This window comes from Xiphias gladius, chromosome 18 (assembly GCF_016859285.1).
Source record: "Xiphias gladius isolate SHS-SW01 ecotype Sanya breed wild chromosome 18, ASM1685928v1, whole genome shotgun sequence".
NCBI lineage: Eukaryota > Metazoa > Chordata > Actinopteri > Istiophoriformes > Xiphiidae > Xiphias > Xiphias gladius.
The window spans coordinates 19,628,061-19,642,691 of record NC_053417.1 but is presented as its reverse complement, the minus strand read 5'-3'; the positions used below and the strand labels follow the sequence as shown (position 1 = coordinate 19,642,691).

General features: G+C 43.1%; 1 protein-coding gene across 1 annotated transcript in view; it reads right to left on the bottom strand.

The window, feature by feature from the left end:
- plxnd1 (plexin D1) overlaps positions 1-13,692 on the bottom strand; it is a 63,306-nt gene extending 49,614 nt beyond the window's left edge. The window contains exons 1-5 of the mRNA XM_040153965.1: positions 12,338-13,692; positions 10,208-10,384; positions 7,050-7,181; positions 5,562-5,662; positions 1,001-1,130 (exon numbers count right to left, since the gene is read on the bottom strand). Coding sequence (XP_040009899.1) covers positions 1,001-1,130; positions 5,562-5,662; positions 7,050-7,181; positions 10,208-10,384; positions 12,338-13,558 — 1,761 coding nt within the window. The 5' untranslated portion in view covers positions 13,559-13,692. The remainder of the gene's footprint in view (positions 1-1,000; positions 1,131-5,561; positions 5,663-7,049; positions 7,182-10,207; positions 10,385-12,337) is intronic.
- Positions 13,693-14,631: the final 939 nt, after the last annotated feature.

Genomic DNA, 14,631 nt, shown 5'->3' with positions numbered 1-14,631 from the left:
GATTTCTTTTTTTTTTCATTTCCATAGACATCTCACCATTGTCAAGAATCTAGTTAAAGATAGCTGAAGTTTTCCCTTAATAGTTTGGATCAAAAGCCAATAATTTGCATGTCAAACACAAATACTGACAGTCTAACAGAAGCCTGCTAATACTTTTTATTTCCTTAGGCAACAACATTAACAACAGTACTTCCATTCAACCGTAAATGAAGCATTTTTGAGTCATTTTTTTTATTCAATAGCTGCTTTAGCTCTCACTTACTAATGGGAAAATGACATCTACATTCAGATACAACCCTAAAACAAACCCAAATAAAATCAAATACTCAAAAATACTAAGAAAATAATAGTATAGTATAGTATAGTCCTGCAACTCCACCGCACCTGTAAAACTATGTTTGCCCCCAATAAACAATGCTGAACAACCTGCCATACAACATACTCATAATACTGTGCATTGAGATCAAGATAGCTGCTTCCATTTCAATCTCTCTAACCAAAGACCAACTGTAGATGAAGAGCTAGTATACAGTGTCTCAGTTCTTATAAACCTAAAATACATTTAAAAAACTTGCAATAAAAAAAATGATTTGAGAAAATAAATAAATATAATGTAATAATATATGTATATATATATATATATATATATATATATATATATATACACACACACACACACACACACACACACACACACACACACACACACACACACACACACATATATATATACACAATATATATAAAGCTGGCACATAGTGTAAAGGAGAAGGTTGGAGTAGTGGAGGCAGCTGCGGCACCAAATTGTGTTGGCATGACATTATCAGCATTGTAATAATAATAGTGTGTCTAATAATAGGGAAAGGTGTCAGGTTATACAGGTGGTGATGAGATATCGCGTTTCATCAGCTTTAAATACACTGCTATAATAGGAGTCATGTGTATTGGACTTATGAAAATGGTGTGATGACAACAATAATTTGTAGGGAGTTTATGATACCTTGATGTCTGCAGAGATGCTGATCTCTGGGGGTGTCAAGGTCATGGATGGACACTGCTGGGGGCCTTCGCCCATGCTGATCCAAGAGCGTGCCAACGGCCCCTGAGTGCACTCCTTCTGGATGGTACATCTGGACAGAAAGTAACAGAGTGACAGTTTACAAAACATATCTAGGTATATCATATTTAACAGATACATATCTATGATACTTTGGTTGAGATTAGATTTCAGCACAAAGAGACTTATTATCATTTTTGGATGATATGTTTGGTTTTCTGCACTATATATGTCATGCTAGGTTTGTGCTGAAAAAGTAAAAAACCAACATCCAGAAGTTAATGACCATCCACACATTTCCTTGTTAGTCTGCAGAGAAAACGTTTTGAGGGTTAAATTTTCCATCAGCATGTCTGTGCCATATCAGAATATGATCATCACCTATATAGTAATAGGTTGCCAACGCTACAGGTGGTAATCGAGACCCAATCAGCCACTGCATTACCACACTGGTGTTTAATGCAGGGTTTTAAAGTCAACAGTTTATCCTTTGTGCGATGAGCACAAACTTTTGTGTTTTCATTTCATTTCAGGACTTGACAAATTCTCACCGTTGGGTTTCATGGTCTGCTTCCCACAGATTTATGAGGTGCTCTGGTCTCCTAATGTCACATTCAGAGCTCGGCTGTCAGCTTGTCTGGCTAAACACAAGAGACTACTTGACTCTAGGTCACATACATTGCTATGGCAACCCATCCTGCAGGCACTAAGATCAGGGGCCAGTTACCAATGGTTGAATGAAAAAACTACTGATTCTTTTATCTATGTGGACCATGAATGTGTGTTTGTTTGTGTGGACGCGCATAGAGCATACAGTCTGTGTGTGTGCGCCTGTCTGTGAGTATAATGAATCTGTGGGACAGATGAATTGTAAGAGGGCATTCAACAAGCAAGATGGCCACATACTCTGACTTCTGCTTCGCTAATGAACTTCACTGGCCGTTGGCACAGAGCTCAGTTCATCTGCAGTGCAGACTGGAAGGACAAAGTGACCTCAGAGTAAGGAGAAACCAAAGAGGCCCCATTTAGCAATGTCCTTACACATCACATAGTGAGTTTGGCAAATCCCACTTCCCTCTCACACTATTTTGTATTTGTATCTGAGGAAAGTAAATGTCCATATTCTCAGTCCCATTGGCACTGAAGGACTGAGAAAGGCCATGAGTTCAGCTGCTGAACTAAAAATAGAACTGAGTGGCTCTGTGAGCCACACAAAAATCCCCTTTACACAAACAAACACATCAACAAATTCAGTAGTTACACTACGGTGGATTTATGGATAAACAGTTTAAGACGCTGAAATTGTACTACTTGTTTAGCGATTGATTTATTTTTCATTTTGAAAGCTGTTCTTTGAGTGTAGCAGGGTGCTGCGGGAAATTGTTTTGGTACTACTTGGCACAAAAGGTTGCATAAACATTCATGGTCCCGAGAGACCTCAACTCTCATTGAACGCCATCATCAAGGTAAAAAATTTAATTGGCCCACCTCTTTGGTTTTCAACCATAATACATGTAATACTAATGACATTTTGTGATAATTAGCAAATGTTAGCATTCTAATTTTAAGATGGCGTACATGGCAAGCGTTAGTTACTTGCCAAACATCAGCAAGTAAGCATTGTCGCTGTGAGAATGTGAGCATGCTGATGTTAGCATGTAGCTGTGCCTAAGTCATGGCTGTAGACCTTAACAGATGTCGGTTCATTTAACAAGCCATGCTGAACTTCTCAAACAAGAACTTTGTGGAAGTAAGATAGTGTGAGATTGACAAAATCATGACCTAGTGTGAATTGGCACATATCGAACCAAATTATATGTAAGCAAAACCTAACAAAGCTTTTGATGCTAACTCTCTGTACACATGGTGGACATTGCTCAAAAAGTATTGAGGTTCAATTCCGCCCTTTCTTTGAGATTGTCTCGCGATACACCATTCAGTCACAACTTATATAGACATACGGTATTTACAGTATGTATACAGTATATACTGTGTATATTTGCATTTCATTTGAGATCATGGAGTAAAAGACAACTTCCTCTTGGGTTCCAATGGGTCAAAAGTGCCTTCCTTCCTTCCTATCCAGTAAACTCCAGATTTTATCTTTAAGTACTGAATACCTCATAAATGCCACTTGGTATAAACTGAAGCAGGCATCCAGGAAACTTCATCTTACCATCGCACAAGAAAAAGACATGCAGTCCTAGATGAACATCAACAAACAGCATGTGAGTTGTAACAACTGGCCTGCAAATCCACTAAGTCACTCACATAATGACGTTTCTTCCTTTCTCTATTTCTTCTTTTTTTTTCCTTAAAATGCATTCATGATTTGCCTACTAACTCAAACAACAATTTGATAAACCACAGCAGTGAGGACTAATAAATTCAAAACACTTTTATTTTTTCACTGAAGACACGCACATGGACACGCAGATACTCCTCACCTGCCTCACAGCAACATGCTGACTTTAAAAGCTTTTCAAACAGCTCCTTAAAATAAACAGAGTCAATATATGCCGCTAAGATATGACCCGAGGAAACTCATCACCTCCTAAGTGTCTGTACGTCAGATAAGGTGGGAAACCAGTGAGAATGTTAAACTGCAGGAGAACATATGAGCTTCAAACCACACACAGACACATAAACACACACACAGACACACGAAAAGTCATTCTGAGACAAGCACATGCCGACAGGCATGATACTAAATGAATGGCTAAGACTGCACATGATGTATAATTTGATTCAAATAAAGATATTAAAGTGGTTTCCTGTGACATGTGGCAGATTAAATGAGCTCCAGCATGAAAAGAGTGATCAAGGACTACGCTTTATCTCTGGCAAAGGGACTCTCTTTCTCAGAAAACAATGCAGACTCCAAGAAACGAACAGACATGTTTTCGTGCTCACTCTACATGCAGACGTGCTGAGAGACATCAGAGCCACGCATAAAATCAAACAGACACCCACAGAGACAGTGGTGGCTTCACAGATTGTAGATAATTCTCTAGTGGTCCTTTTTTTCTTTCATCAGTGTCTGTAGTTGTATCAGACAGAGGGGTGATGGAGGATACCATCCACCCCCACACATCAACCTCCTGATCCCCTGGGCTCTGAGGCCACTGCACCAGCCCAGCGGCCAGCATGACTAGCCAAACAGTGCATCAAACACACAAATACACACTCATGACATCAGCTCCCTGGACTTCGAGAGCCAGACAGCGACACACACTCACGCTGACACTTGCACACAGGCTTACACACTTTGACATTTCCTTGTCAAAAGAACCAGTGTGCGCTCTTCCTCCCACCACCATCATCACAATCAACGCTCCTTTGTAGAGGGATAGAGAGGAGGACAAGGGTAGTGGGGGAAGAGGAGACGAGGACTAGGGAGACAGAGAGGGAGGTTGAGGGAGGGATAACTAAATTCACAAAGCTACTGGAAAATACGAGGGCAAGAAAGAGAAAAAAAAGGAAGTCAAAGACAGAGAGAGAATCACAAGGGGAAAAAAAAATGCAGTGAAGCGGGAAAGGGACTGGGATAAAGAGACGACAGATAGATAAATAAGTAGAAGAGACAGGGAGATGACAGTGAGACAGTCTGACCACACATACACACACAGACACACAAACACACAACTCATCAGTTCCACTCTTCCAGCTCTGAATGGCCCCTGGCAATGCCAGAGCCTCCAGAGCTGCAGCACAACTCATCACAAAATTCACTATCGCATCTGATCTGCTTTAATCACCAAGCAACCAACCATCTCACACACACTAACACGCAGACAAACAACACACAAACAAACACAGCTCAACGCCACACATAGTCTCCCTGAAAGCAAGTGAACACAGAGCCAGAGAGCCATTCCTGACAGAGCCACATTAATCAGAGTGGGCTCTTGCTCGCTCACGGTATCACTTCAGCCAAGTCACTCGCTGGGCGCTGCCAGCCTGTCGCTCCCTCCCTGAACTACCAAAGAACCAAGAGACCGCCCCAAACAATGATGTTACTCCCCAGTCTGAGGCCTACTGAAAAGCACATCAATTCTGCTCTATCCAACAAAAGCCTTAAAACCCAAAAAACACACTCTGTTACTGCCCAGATTCATTCAGCCGGGCGACATTTTGAAACTGAGAATGAGGATGATGAAAGCCGGCAAAAGAGCCTGAGCGGTTTCATTGATCCAAACGCTAGAAGTATCAAAATGACAAGCTCAAATTGTTTTATTATGCCATCAATCTGATCTTTTATTGCTTCAAAATGAGCAACAACTTTGGTCAGTCACGCATATAAACAGATCCAGCTGTTTAAGTACAGACACTAAAGACAAAACTCATGTTCACGTTTTCTCAGCAGATTAAGTCAGAAAGTATGTGGCATGTGTGTGATATGACAGTTTGACTTAATTATTCCTTATTGGCAGCAGAAGAGAGGCTGAGAGGGACAGAGGGGTGTGTGTGTGTGTGTGTGTGTGTCTCTCTTTTTTTTTTTTACCTGTTCTCCAGAGTACACCAACCGCAGTGGGCGTCACCTGCTCGCAAACAGTCACTGCAGCTCCTCCACTGGTCACATTCTGCCACTTTCACCCTCAGCATCTGCACACCACAGCACAAAGATAAAATACACACACATACACAAAATTGAAAACACTATTTAGTATAGCAGACGAAGCCAACAGATTCCTCAAGATCATCTCAGACCATAAGCACAGAACTAGTGTTAAAACAATCAACAGAAAATTAGTCAGCAATTTTTATGAGCAATTTATCGTTTAAGTTATTCATCAAGCAAAACTGTCAAACATTCACTGGTTCCAGCTTTCAAATGTGCAGACTTACTGCTTTAATCTCTTTTATGTCATTGTAAATTGAATATTTTGGGGGTTTGGACTGTTTGTCATACAAAACAAGCAATTTAAAGATGTAATCTTGGGCTCTGAAAACATGATGGGCATTTTCACCATCTTTACTGACATTTTATTGACCAAACCGATCAATCGGTTAAACCAAAAAAAAAAAAAAAAAAAAAAAAAGCCAAGACATTAGTTGCAGTCTTACAGATACAGATATCAAAAAAAACTTTTTTACCTTAACTCCCATAACACATTTATAAACAACACAACAACAAGTCAACCAATCTCAGTTATAAATAATAAGTTAAGTATTATAAGAACGAAGAGTCCTGGTTGATTTGGTTGGTGACACACTTGGTTATTGATAGAATCTGCAAGTGTGGTTTAAGACTACATGTCCCAAAAATCTGGAGGCAGGAAACACTCTTTGAGCAGATATTTTGTCAGAAATATAGCAGAAGAGCAACTGGTGTATCTGTTTACAGTGCAGCCAGACAAACTCACATTGTAGGTAACTGCGGGTGGGCGGTTTACAGCATGTAAATACATTTAAAGGCAATTGCTGAAAAAGGCCAACCATGAATAGTATCAAAAATGTGTTTTGATTTAATGAAAATTTTTACAGATCATTACTTTGAAGTAATTTGCTACTAATAACAGTATATGTTGCATCCCAACATGCTATGGATCATCATGTGTCTTCTCAGTGTCTGAAAAGAGCTTTTTCTTAACCCTGTGCATATCAAACCATCAGTTCTTGGCTCCCGAGGCAGGAGGCATAGTAATTTAATCTCACGACAGTCAACTAACAATCAGGTGCATTTGCACTGTACAACAGATCTGCTGGAGGTGCAGCCACATTCTGTCATAAGCACGACTGTCATGAAACATACCGGTTTGAAAATGCAACACTGAAAACCTACTGAAGGTCTATACATGAGGCTGTCTTTGCCCCATATATGCAAGTGTTCAGCTAAATTGAGGTGAGGAGGATTCATTACATGTGAAATGAGGTTTGATTGTGGCTATTATGATCCTTCTTCATGCTGACATGAATAAATCAGTGACAAAGGTGGAGAGAATCAACAAACATCATTAGACTGTAGCCTCGTCTTCAGCCACATTCTTACATGGTGAGAGGTCATCAGATAAAGGAAGTTCCTGTCGTTAGGGTCAAAGGTCATGATGTGGTGGACTGCTTCACTGGCAGGTAGCTTCAGTGTCCACTGATTAGCCAAGGTCATGTTCGCCAGGAGGGTCAGCTGTGAAAAAAAGACATCAGAGCATTGGAACAGATGCAGGATAAATATGTTCTCAAGGTTAATTCAAAAAGGAAAAGTCAACTGAGCAATTGAGAATTCCTCAATATAACCGCAGTCGTTTTCTGTTCACCGAGCGGCTCAGTAAGAGTAAATTCAGGGCTAGGTGTCTTGCTCAGCAACACCTCAGAAGATATGGCTTCTTAATTCACTTACTCCACCTGCATTTGGAAGAAAATTCCCACCAGCAACTTTCACATCATCATCACTCGTCTAACTTTGAGGTTACTGCTTCTAACAGTGAGCACTGCCAGATTTTGTAAAGTGTATGTATTTTCTATTTCAAAGTATTTTTTACATGCTCAACCACCTCACAAATATTTTAGGACGTCCTTTGTTCAAGTTGTGCGCCTAATCTTGTCCCCCCAAGGAGTTATTTATCTACACACTGGCCTTCCTACAACTCAAGATAATAAAACGGGTGATCTGTTCTCACGTATGCACAAACAGACACACACACACATACACACAGACACACAGAGCTGCGTAGAAAAACAAACTGTACTGAGTGAGACTTCCTGTCACACAGACAGTGAAAGCTCTTATTTCTGCTATTTGTCGGGTCCCCCTTCAATGGAGACATCCTGCCATCCTGAGGAACTGGCAAACTGACCAGCATCTGGAGACAAGCACAGGCTGTGTCACTTCTCCATCTGCTGAACACACAAACACACTGTCACATGAGCAGACACGCGCGCACACACACACACACACGCACACACACACTCACACAAAAGACAAAACCATCACCACCCACTGAGATGTGCTAGTTACTGTTAAACCAGAGCAGACAGAAGCTTAGTAAACCATTGGCTTGTGATGAGAGGCATTATCTCAGCCTCCAAATATCACTGTTGTTTTTGTAACACCACCCACCCATGCAAACACAAACACACACACACACACACGCACGCAAGTGCACACGAACTCGCACTCTTCTGCCTTGGAGACAGTAAGCAGCTGTGCTATGTCTTTACCCCACACCCCAGCGACCACAAACACACACACAGAGTGACACAGTGAGGAGCACATAATCAGCAGCCCACACACCTGGACAAGGAGCAGAGAAGAGGAGTATTGACGAGAGGAGTGGTACAATGCGCCACCAGGTCAACCAACGAAACACCTGCTGTACTGGCAGGTCGCTCTGACTCTATTCTCTGTCTATCTGCCTGCAGATGAAAGACCCCATTCAACCAAGGAGTGCTCAGCTGCTGTGCGCTCATTCTCTATGTGTGTGTTTGGTTGTGTGGATGTGTACCTGGGTGCAAAGGAGAGAAAATAAAGACAGATGGAGGTGGGTCAGGAGAGAGAGAACAAGAGAGAGAAAGAGATGAAGTGTGTTTGTTTGCAAAATGAATCAAAGGGGCCTTTTATATTTGAGGCTGCGTAAAAGAGAGGGGACAATGAAGCGATGAACTGAGGAGTGGAGGAGAGGACTGACTGAGGGAGTAAAACTGGACGAGAGTGAGTGAGATAAAGGCGCGAGGCAGTAAATGGAAGTCAGCTGTAATGGGGAGGGAGAGACTTCATTAAAAAATGCATGTAATTACAAATTACTTCACTGAGGGCTCTCTCAAAGACAGTAAAAGAGGCCTAACTTAATCTCAACCACCGTTCCCCTGTGTTTAGTCTGAGCCAAACTCACAGTCAGAATCACATTACACATACTAACAGCACCATTAACCTCTGTAACAGCTCTATCCTCAGGGCACACACACACACACACACACACACACACACACACACACACACACACACACACACACACACACACACACACACACACACCCAAATAAAGACACATAAAGCTAAAAAGCACAGAGCATGTTGTTGCCCAAGGTCACAGAAATACTACACCCCCTCTATAACAAGGTTGACACACGAGCTGAGAGAACATACATATAGCACATAATCACAGGGCATGCATGCATCTGAGTAAACACATGAAATCACTAAACCCCTCGCACTGGCCTACAGACAAAGTCAAACACCTAAAAACACAGTCAAACCTGTAATCAAGCAAAAAGGCTTACACAAACATATTCATACACGCAGTTGCTTACACCATCCCAACCTGTGTTGTGCATCCGGTATAAACCAAAAACCAATTACTGCATGCTCAGCTTGGGCTAAAGTAGTACCTTCATCTGGGGAGGAAATCAAGGAACTTTTTTAGAGGCCCCACAACAAAACACCCCGTAGGCGAATGGTTTTAATGTTGTAAAAGGTACCAGGCTAATGCAAAACAACAGGGTCAGAAAGCTTTCAGAGTCACTTTATATTGTTTCCGCAGAAGAAGCTTGTGGCGCTTGCAAGCAGGCCGCTGCTTAGCAAGCCCAGTCAGGGGTGACTAGGAATGTTGCTGAGACAGAATTGAGGAATGCTGTTAATTAGACGGGAAAGGTTTTCACAAGCCTGACCCACTGCAGATGTTTGAAGGCAACACACGGCAGGACTGGGTCAAGCGTCGTCAACCGATTTTGTTAAACAGCTTTCTGGTGATCTCTCCAACAATAACCAAGTCTGAGGAACATTACCCATCCATGACCCATCCTGGCCGCTGACTTGGCCAGGATGGGTCATGGATGGATGGAAGGAACGAGGGGGTTGGGTGGTGACAGTGCTGAGAACCTACCGGATGAAAGCAGACATTCCCGCTTGTTCTGCCGCGGCTATGAGTGTTTCATCACACACACCTAAATTTGGTTTATTGAAGGACTCAGCAGCCACATCAGAGCAGCACTACATAACTGTTGGTGTTGTAGTTTTTCCAAGCTTGAGGGCTCGATCGCATTAAAAATATTTACTCCATTCTGTGGTGACCATTATGTGTGGCAACTGCATGAATGACCTGAGGTTAGTTTAGAAAAGTTTAATTCTTTGTTCAATCACTGTTTAGGCACTGATAGTGTGTGTGTGTGTGTGTTAACATTTGTGTTCATTGTGTCCATTCTTACGTGTCTCACCTTACGAAGTCGTCCATTACTGGTTCCTAGAAAAACCACAGTGTGGTTGTGTACATTGTCCACAGAGACTGAACTAAGGCCTGGGTATTCAAACAGAGGAATGGCCCTCAGGGGTCTCCGCAGGGCCAGAGGGTGCTGCAGGTGGGCTGCACCACAGTCCAGCTGCTCGGGCTGCAACTAGAACACAGAGAAAATGAGAGGGAGATCAGTTCTCATCAGCTTTCTTATAGATGAATGCCATAAAGATTAGAACACAGGAAAGAACAAAGCAAAAAAAAAAAAAAAAAACTGCGATGAAAGTGCAGTGGAAAACAAGAACTGATAGTAGCTATCACAACGGTGCTCATTCTTCTAAATCACTTTTCAGACATCTCAGTGAATACTTGAAAAGGGCTTACAAGGGTCTTCAACACTCATAAGACTCTGCTTTTGTCAAATCCTCAGCAGGCAATGATAAAACATTAGTGCCACGCTTGGATGAGTACCAGGATCTATTGGGAATTCTCTGAATATTTTAGAGCATGCAGAGGCAAAAGAAAAAAAAAAGAAAAGAAAAAAAAAGAAAAAGAATTAAGCACAGTGGATATTTGTAGAGTCGTTTCCCACGGGCCCTTCTGCTCACAGCCTTGTCTCTCTTATCATAAATTGTGTCTAGCTTTCCCTCAGTGCTGGCCTTCAGATTGTTGACTACAAGAAAGATCACATTTCCACGGTCATGGCAACAAAATGCTAAACTTAAGATAGATCAACTTTATTCTGTGAGGAGTAAGTAAGTTGTATTACGGCAAGAGAAAAAAATCCACTCTAAAACATTCTGAAGTGAGCAGTTGTCTATCTCGGGAAGGCCTGTAGACCAACTGAGACTGTATTCAGAAAGATGGTCACTGGAGGAGTGGCCCCGGGGCCACAGCCAACAAGACAGTGCCAGCGAGGAGGGCAACTTTCTGACCTGACACCACAGTGGTCGTGGGACAGCCTCCTTTGACCTCAGCCCTGTCAGTCAAAACCACCACAATGAAAAGCTGGAATTTAAGTGCATTCCTATGAAACTGTGCAAAGCTTTCTCTGCCTTTATTATGAGACACCATCCACGGAGAGGGAAAACAGAGGGGACGAATATAGTGTATAATGCGAAAGTTCCCTTAAGGGCAAATGATTTGTTTGGTGTGCGAGTGGAAAGCATGTAGTTAAAAACACAATATCTGACAATGTATTTATGACGTTTTAAGCTGCTATTTATCCACTAGCATGGTGCTAAATTTCTGTCTTAGTTATAGTTAGCAGTATACACTCAATAAAAAAAAAAACATATCTGAGGTTTAACTGAAAAAAACTGTAAACTACTGGCTGTTTCCTCTCTTCATATTTGATAAGACAGGGAGCTGATGGATGTGAGAGGTGTCTCACCCTGTCGGTAACCCCTCAGTGTGGCTCTGGAGCATCTTTCCAAATATCACGACCTCTACCCGTGACATGGCTAAGGACGATAACTCCATTGAGAGCAGAAATGGAAACTGTCAGATACGGACACGGCGGTAATGAGTGAGGTTTTCCTATTTCGTGCAGCCTGAACAGCTGTGGAGGGCTACAGGTTTCATAAATCAGACGCAGAAGCAGGTTTATTTGCCACATATGTTTGGGCATACAAGGAATTTGACTCTGGTTTTTGCAGTAGTAGAGGTCACGAAAAAGGTGATACATAAACACAACCTCTAATTTTCTTCATCTCCAGGCTTTGTACAATGGGGAAGTGTCCATTTTGATTCAATGAATGTTTACAAAATAACGCATAGATAAGAAATCAAAATATAGATTAAATAATAAAACATTTCACTTTTTTCAGAGGGGGTGGAAAATCTGTTGGTGAGGTTAATAATTATCTGTTGTTCCGCTCTTGTGAATGTCATTCTGCCCCATCAAGATACTGACTCTTGTTTATAGAAATCCCGAGTCAAGTGGAACTATCTCAGTTAATGAATTTCTTCCCATTTGTCTTGTTAAATTGGACTTTTAGGCAAATTTCACTTGATAAAAAGAAATAATGGAATCAAACTAGGCCTAAACTAAAATAAATTAACTCCATATTTAATATTTTTCTGTTGACCCATAAGAGAGATCCCTAGCCCTTACCACCAGGTTTCCTTTCTGAATGCAGGCTGCCCCGGAGCCCTGGATAACGCTGTCCAGCACTTGAACGTCGCTGCTGGGAGAGTTGGAGCAGTTCCTGCGGCCTTGTCGGATCTCCTCCTCGATATCTCCAAACTTGAAAGCGCACAGAGCAGACTTTCTGTCCGTCTGTCTCTCCTTGGAAAAGACTCCAAACAGGTACAGCTCGGAGCCCTTGCCGTCGTCTGTGTGGATCTCCGCGGGGTACACGGACAGCAGCCGGTTGTAAATGTTCCCGTTAAATCCACACTGGAGAGGCATCTGGATGTAGGATTCAGTGAGCTTCCTGCTCTCCGGCCCGGAGGATTTTCGGGGGTTCTCGGTATCCAGACATATCCTGGCGAGGATGCTGTTGGGCTGGCTCTCCTTGTGGCCCGTTTTCGCATCGTTATTGAAGGCGATGTAGGAATAAGTCTTCTGGATGAAAGCGTGGACGAAGTTCAGCTTGTTTTTGGTTTTAACCTCTTGTTTGATCTTGAACACGTTATCCTCCGAAGGGTTAATGTCATAGGTGAAAAGTCGGGATAGATCCCTGACGTTCAAGGAGCGGATGGCGATCTCCGGGGTGTTTTCAAAGCGCAGGTCCTCCTTGCTGTGATTCTTGGGGAAAAACTGGGTGCCAGCCCCTGTGTACGTCGCCCCGACAAGCAGCCGGGTGTTTCCCCCATGGCTCTTGAAGATGAGCCCGACGGTGGATGCGTTAGGGTGGTTGGCAGCAATGTTGAGCATGCTGGGGAAAACAGTCTTCTCGCCCTGTGGTGGGAACTCCACCGCTATCTCCGAAATATTCTCCATTTTTCTGAGCTCACAGAAGCCTTGATACACCGATCCGCACACCACCACGACCCCTTGCTCGCGGTCAAGCTCCAGGAGCTTGTTGTAGTTGTCAGTGAGGGACTTGGGGTGCTCGCACGGAGCCTGGGGCAGCTGTGGCGCATGGCACAACAGGTTGTCCTCCACCGGCCCGGTCCTCTTCTCCACCTCGACGCTCAGGGTGCCGTTCAGCTGGTAGACTGTGTTAACGGTGGCCAGGTAGACCTTTCTGGACACCGGGTCCACCACGAAGTTATTGGTCTGATTTGGAGACGCGAATGCCTGTTGGATGTGCAGCGCGCTGGCACTCCGGCGCGTCTCCAAAGCCAGGACGCCAAGGAGCAGGACAGCTATCTCTATCGAAGGAGTCATTTTTCCTTCTGGCCGGCTTCCGCGTGTTCTGTGCCGAGGGGTGCATTGAGCAAAGACAAAATTGAGTGTCTGTTCCTACTGCGACAATCCGAGAGGAAAGGCTGTTTCCTGCTCAACGCCTAAATCCAGAATGACGCGATAAGCGAGTCGTGCTTCCTTTTTCAGGCTGCCTCCTCTGTCCCTCTGCCCACTGTGCAGCTCAGCAGCCTCTCTGCCGAGGTACGGTGAGCCACAGTGCATCGTTGAGATTTTTATGACCTTTAAACAATAGACTACCACAGACAAATAGTTAGTTATTTGCTGATGCGCAACTTCTGGACAATGTCTTTTTTTTAAAGCCTAAGTCATGTTTTAGTCCGTTTTATTCAAGAATTGATTCATAAACGAAGCATTAATAAGTTCATAGAGTATTTAAGGACAATTTGGACTTTGCAGGGAACAGGGGTGCCAACTCATCAGGAGTGGCACTGCCACCTCCCATCGAAGCGACCTGTCAGGCCACTCTGCTGTGATCGATCATTGTAGCCTACAATTATTAGATTTAGTTCACTGAATTATTAGACGTAGTTTTCCGGAATGTCTTTTTTTCCCCCTTTGTCCACCTGCATTTTGGGACTAATTTGTTCTTATCCAACTATAAGATCAAATACGAACCAGGTCTAGTATTACATTCATTTTTATTTGAGCTATAACGTGAACTCATCGTGCCATATGAAGTTGCAGTGACCATCTACTTTTCCTTTCAAGATGGGCTACTTGATGACTCTCCGCCCCTGCGCGGTTCCGCTCATCTCGGGGTTAATGACGGGTCATCATCCCACCTCCTGTGCTCCCCAGTCCCTCGGCTCTCAGATTAGTTCTGCAGATCCGGAGGGTTCCGTTCTGGTCACATACGGCACGGCAAGAGCCGTGAAAGTGCTACCAGATGGGCACATCAGCACACCTTTCCGGTTTTAGACATTCACATCTATCCGGCTTTCTTGCCCGCTTTACCTCATAAATATTCAAACACAACACATGCGCCCCCACTCAAAAATGCACGAATATGGTTAGCATTCTTGTCTGTGGATGGA